The following is an 18,018-nucleotide window of genomic DNA, read 5'->3' on the forward strand; positions in this document are numbered from 1 at the left end:
TAAAAAAATCACTTTATCTTTCCAAAAGTAAAGTCCTGGGATAAAGAGGGCGGGAGTTCTGTAGGGATCAAAAGCTGGCCTATAACTATGAATCTTTCACCAATATTGATAAAGTTTCAGTATCTTCATCTATAAAACAAAGGGATGTCAATCTAAAACTCTTAATTTGCATCATAGACTTCAGCAGATAATATGCATTCAACAAACCAATATATTAATGAAGCATACATTTTTCCCAAAAAACCAGATTATTTTAAAATAAATGAATACTACTATTACTATGGGCACTGCTTGTGATTGCTAATAACTCAGTTTTTAAAATCTCTTTTACTTTTCATTATAAAATTTTTCAAACTATAGAAAGGGAGAGAAATTGGTCTAATGAACACTTTCCATCTACTTTCACAATTGCTGAAGCTTTGCCTTATTTGTTTCACCAATTTTTATTTTTCTGAAGTAATTTAAATAACAGACATCATTACATTTCATCCTAAATACTCTGATAACTATTTCTAAAAAATAAGGATATTTCTCTTCATAGACAACATATGATTATCATTCCTAACAAAAAATACTAACATCCAGTCCTTAATCATGTTTCCCATTGTATCCCCAAAATGTTTTTAAAGATGATTCAACAATTCACTTCAAATATTCATCTACATGTCCAGCCAACTGCCCATCCAATATGTACCAAGAGTCAGGACAGTGGACAGTTAAGAGGAGAGTCTCTGGTGTCAGAAGACCTTGCTTCAGGTTCCAGCTTTACCACTTTCAAGCTGTAAGAACTTAGGCTCATTACTCAACTTCTCTGTGCACTGGTTTTCTCATTTGCAATCTGTGATAACAAATATCATTTGCCTCACAGAGCTGTGAATAGGATTAAGTAAATCAATACTTGTCAAATCCCTAAAACACAGCCTGGCACATATTAGCTTTAATATGTGTCATCTATTACTAGTTGTCTTAGTCTATTTGAGCTGCTATAACGAAATGCCATAAAGCGTGTGACTTATAAACAACAGAAATGTATTTCTCACAGTTCTGGAGTCTGGGAAGTCCAAAATTAAGGTGCCAGCAGATTGGGTGTCTAGTGAGGACCCACTTTCTGGTTCATACATGACACCTTCTAGCTGTGCCCTCACATGGTGGAAGGGGCAAAGCAGCTTTCTGGGGCCTCTTTTGTAAGGGCACTAATCCCATTCATGAGGGTTCCTCCCTCATGAGCTAATCATCTCGGAGACGATTCACCTCCTCATTCCATTGCTCTGGTGATTAGGTTTCAATATATCAATTTTTGGGGACACAAACATTCAGACCACAGCACTAGCAGTATAAGAAGCTGTTATGATTATTACTGTTAGTGAGACATAGAATGTCTCATTACTGTGCTAAGCACTAGGAATAGTGGTGAAACAAAGAGCTCCTATCCAAAATAACAGCAGCAGCAGCTAATTATAAAATGCTTAGAGCCAGATTCCATGCTAAGTGCTTTACATCCTAAGCAGAAGAACTGACATTACAGGCCTCAGACTGTTGTCCTTAGAAAGGCCTGCTTTTAAGGTTGGTCCTTGCCTGGCATCTGAGAACTTAGGCTTTGGGAGGGTTCCCATTATTCTGTTAAGAATGGCTCATTGTGCCTAAAATGTTTGTGCAAAAATATGGTTTATGCTGAATACCTGGTTTCCTTCTGGAGTCTGGATTATTTATTTATTTATTTATTTATTTATTTATTTATTTAGACAGAGTCTTGCTCTGTCACCCAGGCTGGAGTGCAGTGGTACAATGTTGGCTCACTGTAACCTCTGCCTCCTGGGTTCAAGCGATTCTCCTGGGCCTCCTGAGTAGCTGGGACTACAGGTGTGTGCCACCATGCCCAGCTAATATTTGTATTTTTAGTAGAGACAGGGTTTTGCCATGTTGGCCAGGCTGCTCTCAAACTCCTGACCTCAACTGATCCACCCGCCTTGGTCTCCCAAAGTGCTGGGATTACAGGTGTGAGACACCCCACCTGGCCCAGAGTCTGGAATTTTGATACACAGTAGGCAGAGGGTGTTCACACGACCAGTACCCAATAAAAACCCTGGACACTGAGTCTCTAATGAGCTTCCCTGGTAGACATTTTACATGTGATGTCACAACTCATTGCTGGGAGAATGGAGCGTGTCCTATGTTACTCCACTGGGAGAAGAATCTTGGAAGCCTGCACCTGTTTCCTCCAAGCTTTGCCCCATGCACGTTTTCCCTTTGCTGACTCTGTTTTAGATCCTTTCACTGTAATAAATTACAGCAGTGAGTAAAACTGTATGCTGAGTCTTGTGAGTCCTCCTAGTGAATAATCAAATCTGGGGATGATCTTGGGCATCCTTGACACACATATTTTAATAAAGATAGATAGAGTTCCTATCCCCATTTTATAGATGTGGAAAATAAGGAAAGAAAAAAATGAAGAAACTTGCCCAAAGTCACATAAAAATAATAGAGCAGATATGGCTCTATAACCCGACCTGAGTTCCTAAGGGCTACACTTCCCTTATCGCCTTTCATGAAACTCCCAGTTCAGTGGAAGAGACAAACAAGCAAATCATCAATAATAATGCAATACAGTAGGTGCTATTACAGAGGTTAGCAGAAGACAAGGCACCAAACAGCCAGCAGGGGTAAAGGAGACAGGGCTGCCAGAGGAGAAGGTCAGGTCAAGGGAGTTTCCTGGAAGTAACATGTAAGCTGAGTCTTAAGACACACAACAGTCTGGAAGAGGAATGCAGGAGTGAAAGGGGAGACAAGACATTCTAGAGAGAGGAAACAGCATGTGCAAAAATTGTAGGCATGAAAGAATGTGGTACATTCTAGAAAGTGCAACAAATTCAATCTGGCTGTAGCACAGGGTGTAGGAAAGTACAGTGAGAAAATGCTGGCCAAATAAACTGAGACAAGACCATGACAGTTTACCATTATGCTATAATAATGGGTTTGTACTTCATCCTGAAAATGATGGGGAAGCCACTGAGTTTTATGAGTCTTTTTTTTTTTTTTTTTTTTTGAGACGGAGTCTCGCGCTGTCGCCCAGGCTGGAGTGCAGTGGCGCGATCTCGGCACACTGCAAGCTCCGCCTCCCAGGTTCACGCCATTGTCCTGCCTCAGCCTCCTGAGTAGCTGGGACTACAGGCGCCCACCACCGCGCCCGGCTAATTTTTTGTATTTTTAGTAGAGACGGGGTTTCACTGTGGTCTCGATCTCCTGACCTTGTGATCCGCCCGCCTCGGCCTCCCAAAGTGCTGGGATTACAGGCGTGAGCCACCGCGCCCGGCCTATGAGTCTTAAGTACTGGAGAGACATCAACAGATCTGCTTTTAGAAAGATCACTTTGGGCTGCGCACAGCCGCTAGCGCCTGCAGTCCCAGTATTTTGGGAGGTCAAGGTGGGCAGATTGTTTGAGCCCAGGAATTCAAGACCAGCCTAAGCAACATGGCAAAACTCCGTCTCTACAAAAAATGCAAAAATTAGCTGGGTGTGGTGGTACGTGACTGTTGTGCCAACTACTCAAGAGGCTGAAATGGGAGAATCGCTTGAGCCCACGAGGTTAAGGCTGCAGTGGGCTGTGATCGCGCCACTGCACTCCAGCCTGGGTGAAAGAAAGAGACCCCTGTCTCAAAGAAAACAAAAGGTCACTTTGGGGATAGGGAACCCAGATAGACTACAACATTTGTCCCAGAAAGAAAGGCAGTCTGAAATCAAATGATAGTATAGGTTGAGTATCTCTTACCCAAACAGTTTTGGATCCGAAGTGTTTTGGAGTTAGGATTTTTTCAGATTTTGGAATGTCTGCATATACATAATTAATAATTTGGGGATGGGACCCAAGTATAAACACAAAATTATGTTCCATATACATTTTATACACATAGCCTGAACATAATTTTCTATAATATTTTAAATAATATGCATTAAACAAATTTGTGTTAAGTATTTATGTGTAGAATCTTCCACTTGTAGCCATGTTGGCGCTCAAAAAGTTTAAGATTTTGGAGTATTTCAGATTTCAAATTTTCAGATTACAGATGCTTAACCTGTGCTAGTAAATGTAATACTAGAAGATGGAGTAGAGAGGCAAGTTTGAGACATTTAAGAAATGAAAGCTGCCTGTAATCCTAGCACTTTGGGAGGCTGAGGTGGGCAGATTGCCTGAGCTCAGGAGTTCGAGACCAGCCTGGGCAACACGGTGAAACCTCATCTCTATTAAAAATACAAAAAAATTAGCCGAGTATGGCGGCATGCACCTGTAGTCCCAGTTACTTGGGAGGCGGAGGCAGGAGAATTGCTTGAACCCAGAGTCCAGCCTGGGAGACAGAGTGAGACTCTGTCTCCAAAAAAAAAAAATAGAAAAAAAGAAATAGAAGCCATTATACATGGTGACTGATTGGACATCAAGAAGTGAAAGGAGGGAAGAGTCTAAAATACCTCCAAGGTTTCTGGCTGGTGACTTGGGAAGATGAAGGTGCACGTTTGGAGATGGAAATGATGAATTCAATTTTGTTCATTTAGAATTTGAGATGCCACAGAGGAGGCATCTGTTTGGAGAAATATATGCAGTTGGGTATAAGGGTCTGGAGACAGGAACTGAGGATCAGGCTGTATTAAGTTCAAAACTTGAGAAATCCCAAAATAAAGTACTTCCTGAATCCAGGTCAATCTCTGTATTTGGGATATATTACTAAATAAATGACTTCATTTAGCATGTCAAAATGAAGGCAAAGCAGGTCCTTCTGTCACAGAACCCAGCCTTAAAACTACATCCTTCAGCCCGATGTTCAAATGTGTGCTTATATTTCCTCTAAAATATAGGAACCAGTGATAATGTAGACCCGGTAATCTTATTGCTCCATCCCGATAACCTAATAGCTTCTGCCATGTAATCTGACCTGGGATCCAGGCAGTATAAGAAAGCAGGAGGAAGACTCATCTGACCATGGAAACAACTCAAATGTCTATCGCCAGGAGAAGACAGAGATAAAATGTGGCCTTTTCTAAAGCTGGGATCTTTTTTTTTTTTTTTTAAATCTTTAGAGACAAGAGTCTTGCTCTGTTGCGTAGGTGGGAGTACAGTGGCACGATCATAGCTCACTACAATCTCAAACTCCTGGGCTCAAGTGATCCTCTTGCCTCTGCCTCTCAAAAAGCTAGGACTACAGGCATACCACCACCAACCTGGTTAATTGTTTTTTTTTTTTTTTTTTTGAGACGGAGTTTCACTCTTGTTGCCCAGGCTGGAGTGCAATGGCACGATCTCGGCTCACCGCAACCTCTGCCTCCCAGGTTCAAGCAATTCTCCTGCCTCAGCCTCCGTAGTAGCTGGGATTACAGGCATGTGCCACCACTCCCAGCTAATTTTGTATTTTTAGTAGAGACGGGGTTTCTCCATGTTGGTCAGGCTGGTCTCGAACTCCCGACCTCAGGTGATCCACCCACCTCGGCCTCCCAAAGTGCTGGGATTACAGGCGTGAGCCACCGCGCCCGGCAACCTGGTTAATTAAAAAAAAAAAAAAAAAAAAAACTTTTGTAGAGATGCGGACTTGCTATGTTGCCCAGGCTGGTCTTGAACTTCTGGCCTCAAGCAATCCTTCTGCCTTAGCTTCCCAAAGCACTAGGATTACAGGCATGAGCTTCTGTGCCCAGCCTGGAATCTTATACAGCAGTAAAAACAAATGAACCACAGCTTCCTATAACATGGATGCATTTTATAAGCATGTTGAATTAAATTTTAAAAAAGGAAATCCAAGAAGTCTACAGTGTGCAACTTTTATAACTTCAAAAACAAGCAGTATTAAATAATAAATTATTTATGAATACATACATATCTGGTAAGATATTTTAAAAAGCAAGTGAATGAAAAATACAAAATTTAGAATAGTGGTTATGCTAGCCTAAATTGGGTAGAGGAAATTGGAAGAAGCATATAAGTGGCTTAACAGAATTGATAATGTTCTATTTTTTCAGATGAGTGATAGATTTACTTTATGCTTTATACTTTACATATATATTATATACATTCATTTATACATATCAAGCATTATAAATGAGTTTTAAAGAAATTTATTGCCAAGTGTTGGTGGCCCACCCCTATAATCCCAGCACTTTGGGAGACTAAGAAGGGAGGATCATGAGGTCAGGAGTTCGAGACCAGCCTGGCCAACATAGTGAAACCCTGTCTCTACTGAATATACAAAAATTAGCTGGACGTGGTGGCAGGTGCCTGTAGTTCCAGCTACTCAGGAGGCTGAGGCAGGAGAATCACTTAAACCCGGGAGGTGGAGATTGCAGTGAGCCGAGATTGCGCCGCTGCACTCCAGCCTAGGTGACAGAGCGGGACTCCATCTCAAAAACAAAAACCAAAAACCAAAAACCAAAAAAAATTATCCCGGGCATGGTGGTAGGCACCTGTAGTTCCAGCTACTTGGGAGGCTGAGGCAGGAGAATTGCTTGAACCTAGGAGGTGGAGATTGCAGTGAGCTGAGATCATGCCACTGCACTCCAGCCTGGGTGACAGAGTGAGACTCTGTCTCAAAAAAAAAAGAAAAAAAGAAATTTATCTAACTTAAGAGGATCCTGTCATATGCAAAAGCCACACTTTATTTTTTAAGCATGACATTTCCCTAATATAGCAACATCTTCATTTTTTGAAATCTTATAGCCACAAATGTATTTTACTAATAAGAAACATATTGTAGGCCAGGCATGGTGGCTCACACCTGTAATACCAGCACTTTGGGAGGCCAAGGCGGGCGGATCGCCTGAGCTCAGGAGTTTGAGACCACCCTGGGCAACATGGTGAAAACCTGTCTCTAAGAAAATACAAAAAATTAGCCAGGCATGGTGGAGTACACCTGTAGTCTCAGCTACTCTGGAGGCTGAGGCACAAGAATTGCTTGAGCCCCAGAGGCAGAGGTTGCAGTGAACTGAGATCAGGCCACAGCACTCCACCTTAGGCTACTGAGTGAGAGTCCATCTCAAAAAAAAAGAAAGAAAAAGAAAAAAGAAACATACTGTAATCACTGTTGCCATCTTTCCATCAACCTTCCCAATACAACAATGCACTCTGGCTAACCCCTTACCACAACTCAGAGACCTTGTTAAGCAGCAATGACTTAGTTGTTACATAAGTATATATGTCTGCAATGAAAACAGGCCCAGACATTTTCAGAAATGAAATGCAAAAGAAGATGTACAAGGTATACAGATGGAAAAACAGTACAAGAGGACACTGGAGAGAATATGAAGAGGAATTCACAGAAAAATAAGGAAAAAAAGAGTACCTTAACATTTACAAACCAAACATTAACAAAAAGGTACCTCAGAGTAAGAAGAATCAGATGTACAGGCTCTTTATATAGCTACAAATCATGAAAGGTATGAAATAATCAAGCAATTTAAAATATTTATTGGAAGAATTCCCTGCAAAAGTATATTTCTTAAGTAAAGATACTTACAAAGTCATCTCCTGAGTCAGCTCCCATTGAGGCAACTGATTCCTTGCTCACAGACCGTGGGATCCTAGTAGCACCTCCTGGTCTCTGAGCAACAGCAGTCTCTTCTGCAATTTTCTTCTTCAGTTTTGCAAACATGTTTGCTGTGTGGCTATCCGGCACGGATGATGAGCTCTCAGTAGTCCTGATGCCTGTGTTTAGGAATCAGACACAGGTGCCTACAAAGTTTCAGACATCCAAGCTAGCTGCATTCCCACTTAAATGTGGGCCAAGGGCTTATGGCAACACAGGATCTATAAACCAGATGAAAGGGACAGTTCAAAAGTTAAACACTGGAAAGATTTCACATCTCAGTTGTTAAGTTTTAGATTTCAAAATTAAGTTTCATAATTTACATGTACACTTATAGAACACAATTACTAAACATTTAAAAAGCACTCAGGTGCTTCATATGCATATAAGATGAAGAAATCCAGTCTCAAGGAGATGTAGTAATCTATCAAAGATTGTGTGGCTAAGTGGCAGGGCTGGTATTTGAACAGAGGACTCTCATTCACAAATCTCTGTTTTTTTTTTTTTAATTACACCATGTTGAGTATGACATATAACACATTTGGTAAAATTTCCCAGAGCAGACATCAACATCACATATTCGTGACTTAATGATTTCAAATCCTTCCTCCAATAAGCTTAACTACAGTTTAGTGTTATTTTTTTAAGTTGAAGGCAAAAACGCATGTAATTCGATTCATATGTAATCCAATATCCAATACGTAATTCAATATGTAAAAGGTGTAATATCCTACTGTTTCAGGGTGGTTTGCAATCAACTGTCCAATAGGAAAAGCTGGTAACAGAAAAAAGACGACAAGCCAGACAACTCTGTTGTATAGGTATCTGATATCCTTGAACATTTTCTGGAGACGCTGTGTGGTTCTGAGTTTGATAAAATTACCTCCAATCAGTTTCTTTTCTTTTTCTTTTTCTTTTTTTTTTTTTGAGATGGAGTTTCTTTCTTGTTGCCCAGGCTGGAGTGCAACGGCATGATCTCGGCTCACTGCAACCTCCACCTCCCGGGTTCAAGTGATTCTCCTGCCTCAGCCTCCCGAGCAGCTGGGATTACAGGCATGCGCCATCATGCCCGGCTTATTTTCTATTTTTAGTAGAGATGAGGTTTCTCCGTGTTGGTCAGGCTGGTCTCAAACTCTTGACCTCAGGTGATCCACCTGCCTCGGCCTTCTGAAGTGCTGGGATTACAGGTGTGAGCCACTGCACCCAGCCTGTTTCTTTTCTTCAGAATGTTTGACATGATATTCAAAGAAAGATTCAAAAATCTTTTCCTCCCAATGGTGTATAAAACACTAATATTCTGGTTCCAACCTTAACTTTCCATGTTTTGTGGAGGACACCTAAGCTCTGCTCTGAGATACACAAATGCCATCTTACCACTTCAGATCCTCCATTAAGTCTGTACAATTCTTCAGAAACTTTACTTTCAATGTCTGTAAACCACTTACTCACCTGGCTTATCTACTAGATTTAAAACAGCTTGGAGGTCAAAGCATTCTGTCCTGCATGAAGACAAAATAAAATTCATTGGATATTTCTTTTCAAGTGTATGGCCGAAATGTTGGGTGGGGATGGGGAGAAGTAGTGAAGGAAGAGGGACAAAAGAAGGATTAAAGGGGGTAAGAAAACCTGTCACAACTCTCAGTGGGATACCCTCCCTAACCCTGATCTCCTATGAATTTGTTATTTGCCTAAGAGCGTCACTTACAAGCGCACAGAACAGAATTGATCACCACAGCGGGTGCCTAAACTCATCTCTCCCTGGGAGCCCTAAGCAAAACAATTTGAATGAGGTTAAGTTTTCCTGGGGCCAGTATTTATTTCTCAGTTGATTACTATACTCACACACTGTTTACCTGGCCAGACCCTGGACTGTCTAGTCACGGATTCGCACTGAGAAAAAGCAAAGCAAAATTGGGTAAAGACAGATGCCTAACTCCCAGGGAGGCAGGCAGGTGCCTGCCACGGCAGTTTGGATCTCACTCCCTCAGGCTCCCTCCAGCCCCGCCCGTGCTTGGACTGTCAAAGAAAGGAAGGATCCAACATCTCTCCCATTTGACAGCAGAGAAACTGAGCCCCAGAGAGGAGCGACTTGTCCAAGGTCGCGCAGGGAGGAATCCCAGAATCCTAGGCTCCAGACTCCCAGGCCGGGGCAGCCCGCCTCCGCCCCCACTCTCACCCTTTCAGCACCCCGGTGCCGCCCCCCGCCTTGGGGCTTGGGCAACCCTGACCGGGCCGCTGTGGGGACAGACAGAGGCCACCGGGAGAATAAGGGGCCTACTCGCATTCCCGGAGTCCTGGCCCGCGCACCTGCCTCTCTCTGGGCAGCCAGCAAAGCCCCGCCTCCGGGGCCTCTCGTGAGCCCCGGACCGCGTCACCAGCCCCCACCGCCCGGCTGGAGAGCCGAGCAGCGACCCGGAACCGCACGTCTCCCAGCGCGCCGGAAGTGACTGCGCGAGGGAGTTGGTCCGACGCGCGCATGCGCCCGTGCGCGGCCTTTGGCGGCTACTGTTCTAATCTCTGGGCGGCGGTTGGGTCGGAACGGCTGGAGTGCGCGAGTGCCTAGCCGGGCGCTCCGTCAGCTCAGTTCGCCACGTCAGCGAGCGGCCAGAGCCGCAGATGATGACTGAGTCTCCGAGGCCTCTCTTGGTCTTTTTCTATTTTAACAGGGGCGTGTGCAGAGCGTGGTAAGTGGGAGGGGCTTCGTGTCAAAAGTGAAAGAACCAGTCCGTGCCACAGGCCCTGCTGCGCTGTGCTGGCTACAAACCCGGCGCGGGCTGCGCTGCTTGGCCAGACGCCCCCCGTGCCGCCCGGTCCCGCCGCACCCTAGGCAGCTGCCTTGCCACTGTGTGACCCGGGAAGTCTGCGCCTCCGTCTTCACTCAGAAGGCAGTAGCTCCAGAAACTAGTCCTTATACCTTGAGACCAGTTTTTAAACTTTGGCGCCTGTCACCTCCTGTAGATGATACCTTTTATATCGCAACCGAGTACATAACGTCCAGCAGAACCACGTTCTTATTATGTAATGCACTTAAAAACGCTAGTGGCAGCTCACTATATTGGATTAGCTTCACCATCCGCTGCTGGGCCGTCTCCTTTCTCCTTAGGAAGAAAGTTCAAAGCATCAAAAGTGCCTGGCGCGCGCTCCTGTGGTCCCAGCTACTCGGAAGACCGAGTTGGGAGGATCTCTGGGTCCGGGGCTTCGAGACCAGCCTGGGCACCGCGGCGAGACTCCGTCTCTTTAAGTAAATAGCAATCATACAGGCAGTAGGAAAAGAAAAAAACAAAACAGGAAAAACTGTCTTGTTCTAAGTCACATTCCAGGCCGGGCGCGGTGGTTCACCCGAGGTCAGGAGTTCAGACCAGCCTAACATGGCGAAACCCCGTCTCTACTAAAATTACAAAATTAACCGGGCTTGGTGGCTCATGCCTCGAATCCCAATTACTTGGGAGGCGGAGGCAGGAGAATCGCTTGAACCTGGGAGGTGGCGGTTGCAGTGAGCCAAGATTGCGCCATTGCACTCCAGCTTGGGCAACAAGAGTGAAACTGTCTCAAACAAAAAGTCACGGTCCACGTCAGTAACCTAAGTCAGGTCCCTGAACTCGTCAGTGCCAAGCCAGCCATTCCACTTTAAGTACTCTGGTTCCATCCCCAGACTTTACACCAGCCCAAGAGTAAGCAGATTCCACCCAATTCTTCAACAGCCCCTTCCTTCGCGTGTTCCAGGAGCAGGGCACGGAAAAACCAAAACCAGGATTCAGACATTTACAAACTAACAAGAAGCATCAACCCCAAGATAGTTCAAAGCCTTTGAGATATGTGAATGAAGCAAACCCTAACAGTTCAGCTGTCAATACCGAAAAAGTACCAAAAACTTTAAGCAAATAATGTTTATTTTTATATTGATGATACACTTAATATATATGTGGATTCAAGATACAAAATTCATGTACAGGAGTTCACACCTGATGAATGTAGACACATTCCTAGAGAACATTTATCAATGTGAAAATTTCTTTAATACACTGACAACAAAAATCAAATATTCTCTAATCTCGTTATTCAATAAACATCAAAACGCTTCAGTTTTCATCCTCTAGTATTGAAGTGCCCTCAAGGTGGTAGGCACTGTATCGCAGGAGAAAACATTGGAAAGCCTACTGAATCCGCTCTGCAGAATCACAGTGTTTACTCTGAAATTCATTTAGTGAAGTAGTGAAAGGCTATCTTTTATGACAAATCACATCTCATACAAGAGTCAAAAGTGATGAACTCAAGAAAATAAAATGTTTCAAGAACTTCTCAATTTCTAAAATCTATGGAGGATTAACCATAACAAAGAAGAAAAAGGCTGCTAGAAAGGAAGAAAACAAAAAACATCCTGTTTAAGAGAACGTATGGCTTAAGCAATTTAGAACACAACTGACAAGACCTTTATAATACCACAAATGTTCAAGTCAAATGATAGTGACAGTATAATTTTCCCCTTAGTCATTGGTAGTAAATAGCCCCTTCAAAATTTATTCTACTGTTAACACATATAAAAACTAATGAATCCAAACAGTTTTGCTAACAGGGCTGAGTCGATGGATTTTTTTTTCCTAAAGTATTAACTCACAATATCCAAATATTAATACAAATGAACAACAAGATTGTTTCAAAGATTACAGTGATTTATGAATAGCTAAAGAGGCAACCAAATAGCTTCATTATTTGCACAACAGATTAGCAGCACTTGGATAAGAATTGTTACATGAAAAATATTGTGCTTCAGTCTCTTGAGGAGAGCTAATAAATATAACTCTATAATCCCTATAGTATTACAATTCTATAACATTTCAGTTACAGACAAGCACAATTTTTAAGTATTTCACACCACTAGAAAATCGAGTAATTATATCCTCCAAATGTAATTACTGCTATGATTTAAACAAGTGCATTTCTGCCTAGTAATCAGAATGTAGACAATAAGTTCACCATTATTTTCAAGGGAAAAAGATCAAACAACTTATTTTAACTCCTATTTGATTATCTTAACCTTTAGTGATGATTTGAATTTTAAAAAGGGAAACTCAACCTTACAATGGAAACTGCTCAGAGGAAATAATAAAGTGGCCTGAAATTACAGTAATTCTTAGCACAAAGTAAAAAGTGATTTATAACTGCTTCATCTGATTCAATGATTAATGAAACCATTGTTTATACTGGTGCTACACAATGAAGATAACCTACATGGATAAGTTATTTTACTTGTAAACTCTGCTATGAAAATGTTAGGACTTTGTATCTGCCTTTCCTATTATGTAAGACATTTCTACCTCAACTGGAAGAATCCTCCAAAATAAAAGTTTCTCTGATTATTGAACAGCAAGGTTTATTAAAAACAAGCAAAAAAAAAAAAAAAAAAAAACAAAACAGTAGAACTAGCCATATGGTCTATGTGGCAAAAGGAATGCATTCAGATAACTATAAAAAGCCACACAAATCAAGTTCTAAATTATTGTACTGAACCATTAGAAGGTATTTTTAATGATATAATCAATGAGTTAACAAAAACCATTTTTCAGGAAACAGTAATAAAAATTCTTTTTTTTTTTTTTTTGAAATGGAATCTCGCTCTGTCGCCCAGGCTGGAGTGCAATGGCACGATCTCGGCTCACTGCAAAGTCTGCCTCCCAGGTTCAAGCAATTCTCCTGCCTCAGCCTCCCAAGTAGCTGGGATTACAGGCACACACCACCACGCCTGGCTAATTTTTTTTTTTTTTTAGTAGAGACAGGGTTTCACTGTGTTGCCCAGGCTGGTCTCCAACTACTGAGTAATAAAAATTCTTATTGTGCTAAAACACTTTAAGCAAATTTTTCCTGCAGATTTTTAATATACCACAATACATAGTTTTAATTTAGGAAAAAAGCAATTAATAGCATGCAAAGAAGGGTGGGAATAATATTTTTTAAAATACAGTGGTTATCCCTCTATGGTTTGGAAGTATTTACTTTTGGGATTATCATATATGATCATTTCAAATTTTATACTTATTCATACTGATTTCATGTTTGAGAAAATGTATGGTTCAAACTGTAATGTTTACAAATTTCAACTTTCAATCCTGGCAAAGTGGACATTCACAACAGCTTCAGAAGAGAAAAGAAAATCAGTGATGTAACAAACATTTAAGTATCATTTACTGCAGACCTGTAAGAAGGCTAGCCATAATTCCCTATTTCATTCTGAAAGTGATATAACTCAGCCTATTAGCTTTCATTCCATAAGCCTAGGAGAGAAGTATAAAACCTAAAATTACCTATGTCTTAATAAACAATATTACACCTAAGAAGATGATTGTCTTAGTAGATAGATTGGAATTGTCCACCAAACTAGGAAACTGATCCCCAATTTATAGTCTATGACGAAATTTAGGCTTGAATAAGTGAGTTTGTAGTTTTAATATAATGGACTTCAAACTATTAAAAAAAAAAAAAACTCAGTCTACTGTCCAAGTTATGTTTAAAAATCACACTGATTAGTCTGATAACTATTAAAAAAATAATTTTTTTTAGGCCGGGCACAGTGGCTCACACCTGTAATTCCAGCCCTTTGGGAGGCCGAGGAGGGTGGATCACTTGAGGTCAGGAGTTCGAGACTAACCTAGTCAACATGGTGAAACCCCATCTCTACTAAAAATATAAAATTAGCTGATCATGGTGGCACACGCCTGTAATCCCAGCTACTTGGGAGGCTGAGGCAGGAGAATCTCTTGAACCCGGGAGGCAGAGGTTTCAGGGAGCTGAGATCGCACCATTGCATTCCAGCCTGGGCAACAAGAGCGAAACTCCATCTCAAAAATAAAAATATTATTAATTTTTAAAACTGTAAAAGAAATTAACAAAAATATTTTAAAATTAAGAATGGTTCTTCAATCAGTGATTAAATAACAATGTCATGTAAAGTTGGAATTCTTCTCAAAAGTCAATATTACACTAAACTAATAAGTATAAAATGCCAATTTTAGTTTAAAAAAATTTCATATTTACGGAATTCCAAAGGAAATATTTCTATGGCACCAACAAATTAGTTATACTTAATACAGTTATCTCTACCCAATTAAAGGCAGATCACCCTACATCGTCCTGATACCCTTCCCATTAATAGGTGATTGATTCCATTCACACATCAATTATTTTTCCTTAAACACAAGGCATGCTTAAGTCTTTTGTTCAAAACTCAATGAAGTTGGAACATAGTATAGTATTAGGCTTTGAAATTCTAGTTTGAGGAAGATGAATCGCTTTTTTTCTTTTTTTTTAAAGTAAAATGGTCCCATTATCCAGGAAAGACTGAGAGGTACAGCAAAAATAGGTGTAAAGTATCAATGTATAAGAGCGCAGGAGACTAAAGGGAAAGAGCTGGGTTTTCTAAGCAAGTTTTACCTTATTCAACCTCAAAGTTATTGGCTTTACAACCGCTGGGGTTAGAGGTCACATTCACTATGTCAAGTCTTTTCTACTGTACTTTTCGTTACCACTACTGTCCTCAGTGTCCACAAGGAGCCTGAGTCAGTTCCATGAATTTTAAATGGTATATTATCTGCTCTACTACTCTCCAGTGCAAAAACAATGATTTGATTATTCAAGCAACACAGCATCAGATCCTATGGATGTTTTCACTGATTTTTCAGAAATAATAAATTACCAAATTTTAATATTTATTGAAGAAAAAGGCTGTTATGATTATTTCTAAATACTGTAATTGAAAAGTGTTAGGAATAGTTGGCTGTTTTATTTAAAATACAATGAATCAGCAAATGTAACATTTTTTGGGTGGTAAAACTCACTCCTGAGATAATTTCTCTATTTTAAGATAATTTAATATTGGATCAGAGAGATTTAATCTTCCAAAGAATATTGGTGTAAAAAGTTGCTTTGCAGTTACATTTTATCATGCAAAAATAACCTCTACTTAATTTCTGCAGTGAATGTATTTAAGTGTATATTAAACATCTCCTACACTCTTTCATGCAAATAAATATGTCTGAAGTAACCAAACATTGATACTTGGCAACATTCTATAGGTTCACAAATTGGCACTGCACATATTTACTATCCTCTTATCCTCCCCAACCCTACCATCCTTGGGAGAGGTTTGAAGGCCCAGATTTTTATAGCACACCATGCATCTAATATTAAAAACTCTACTTCATGTGTGAATATATCATCAACTTGCAGAACACAAGTGGTCTCATAGAGACACAGCAATACGAGTGGAGGCATTTTATTCAGTGGAAGCATTTTCTCAGATGAGCCTACTCACCTTTGATATGCAAGTCCAATAAGAAAAAATCTGTAGCTAGAAATGCCAAGACAGGACTAAATTAATCATAGCTGCTGCAAATATACAAATTAACAACCTCCTGTTCCTCATTAAATCCTACCTTACTTAAGTTAGGCCATCCCTTAGCTAATGCCCCCTTTTCTGCCTCACAGAGACACATAAAACGAGGCACACTGATGAAAAAAAATTGTTCCAAAATCAAAATTCAGTATGAGGCATAAAAATGACAACTGGGAATATATTTCCCCTATTTAATGGACATTTTCCTATGTTTTAAAATGTGATCAAAGCAATTTGTTTTCCACAGCCTATTAAGCCCCACTATAATTTACTCAGTAATAATACTTAAACATGGATCAAGAAAATAAAGGACTACTACAGCTTCAGAATCTGCTGGTGTCTCAGTTTCACATACTTAGGTTTTCCAGGTTTATATCACTAATTTATCATCAGTTTAAATAAAAATTTGCAGGTGATTTTAAAGCTAAGAATATCCAGCTTTCTGTTAACATCTTCATATCCTAATTTCAACTCCAAATTAGCCCATTTTATCCAAACACAAGCCCCTCAAAATAGAGACTTATGAATGAGATACAGCCACAACCTAATTACAGCAGCATGAACAATGCCACTAGGATGTCCTCACAGAACTTAAATAAATTCAGCCCACAATGGGTATGGGTACATAATATACACATACTGTATCATTGCATACCAATATATTTACAAATATGTACACATATATACAAAAAGTATACACAGAGATTGCATGTAGCATCACAAAAATATACATATGCCATTACAAATAAAATAAGAATTTCAAATAAATAAGGTCAACAAAAGAGCCCTCAAGGTAAATACCCTCTTATGTTTTCCAAACACACACAGGAACATACACACTCAAAATATCACCAGAAGACTCATAGCATTCATATTCGTATCAAATCTTTTACTCACTCAGGGTGGGGAGGTGGTTTTGAATCACTGGCAATGGCCAAGTTAGCAGACCTTGGTACCTGACTATATTTCCAGTCCAGAATGTTTTCTGTATATCAAGCTGATTACAAGTCTCCAGAAATTAGATTTTTCAACTGGGTCCAAACTGCTTCTCAGAGACAGAAAGTTACTAAATCACACATGTCAGAGGAGATTAAACCTGGAGGAGAGTGCTACAGAAAGCTCCTTAATACCTAATACATAAATCTGATTTGTCGCTTTTCCCATTATCCTGACTAAATTCAGTACAATTACCACCTAATCTGTTTCAGGGAATTCTATTGCACAAAGGAAATAAAGGGCAGTAGCCAGAATTTGGAAGGGAGGGAACCACCCGGATCCTCTATCAGGAAAACTCCAGCCACAATTGGATTGCACTTTGCTTCTGAAATCCTAAAACATTTCAATTTGGTAAAAATAAAGAGAGTACAATAAATTCTGTGCTTTGAGAGGTTTAAGAGCACCACTTTCTAGGAGAAACACACACATGCATATGAAGGACACATCCTGGCTAGAATAAAAGATAAAATGTCAGACTTGTGGATTTTTACAATAAAAATTTGATACTGTTCTGTGCCAAAATACAAATCCCTAATTATTCTTTCTTGTTCATTATAGAGAGCAGTCTGAGCTACTGAGAAGACTGGGCTGAGATGAGGAGATCTGAGTTTTAGTTCTAGCTCTATCACTAGACCATCACTATGGGTCTCAGCTTTCTCTTCTGTAAAATAGAGAAGACAGTTGCTTTACCAACTTCAGAAATACACAGATAAAGAGAAAATTTCACTGTGCTTCATTTTGTTTTGTGTATAACTGACTTCTTGCAGTGTTATGCTTTCTATGTTGTTTATGATGATACTTAAGAGAGATGAGAGACTGTATCAGAATCTCCAGGGAGAATTTGTGCAATTTGAAAACAAAGGAGTGATTTTTCCCTTTGCTTTGCTCTGTTCTTAGTTCCTGTATTTAAATTTTTATGAATTATAAAATTAAATACATTAGGGCTTAAATTTTTTATATTTATAAAGGGCAGGTGGTATGCACTTTAAAAAAATGAAATTTTTTGCCACTATCAGCTCAAGCCCATTGGGCAACTGTCCTTTTACATAATTCTCCCTTGATTAAAGAACTACAGAAGCT

At 40.2% G+C, this 18,018-nt stretch overlaps 1 protein-coding gene and 1 long non-coding RNA gene across 8 annotated transcripts in view; one reads left to right on the plus strand and one right to left on the minus strand.

Moving 5' to 3' along the window:
- Nucleotides 1-10,002, minus strand: part of GOLGA1 (golgin A1) — a 65,633-nt gene extending 55,631 nt beyond the window's left edge. For 3 of the 7 annotated variants that reach the window (XM_009199063.3, XM_009199062.3, XM_003918813.4), the window contains exons 1-3: nucleotides 9,864-10,002; nucleotides 9,006-9,055; nucleotides 7,488-7,777 (exon numbers count right to left, since the gene is read on the minus strand). In XM_009199063.3, coding sequence (XP_009197327.1) covers nucleotides 7,488-7,622 — 135 coding nt within the window. In that variant the 5' untranslated portion in view covers nucleotides 7,623-7,777; nucleotides 9,006-9,055; nucleotides 9,864-10,002. The other 4 variants (XM_009199059.4, XM_009199058.4, XM_009199060.4 and 1 more) reach the window with 4 other exon arrangements.
- A 50-nt stretch (nucleotides 10,003-10,052) lies between these two features.
- LOC116270072 lies at nucleotides 10,053-17,669 on the plus strand. Its single transcript, XR_004177999.1, has 2 exons — nucleotides 10,053-10,240; nucleotides 17,497-17,669. It is a non-coding gene; the product is annotated as an uncharacterized LOC116270072 (long non-coding RNA).
- Nucleotides 17,670-18,018: the final 349 nt, after the last annotated feature.

Source organism: Papio anubis, chromosome 13 (assembly GCF_008728515.1).
Source record: "Papio anubis isolate 15944 chromosome 13, Panubis1.0, whole genome shotgun sequence".
NCBI classification, from domain to species: Eukaryota; Metazoa; Chordata; class Mammalia; order Primates; family Cercopithecidae; genus Papio; species Papio anubis.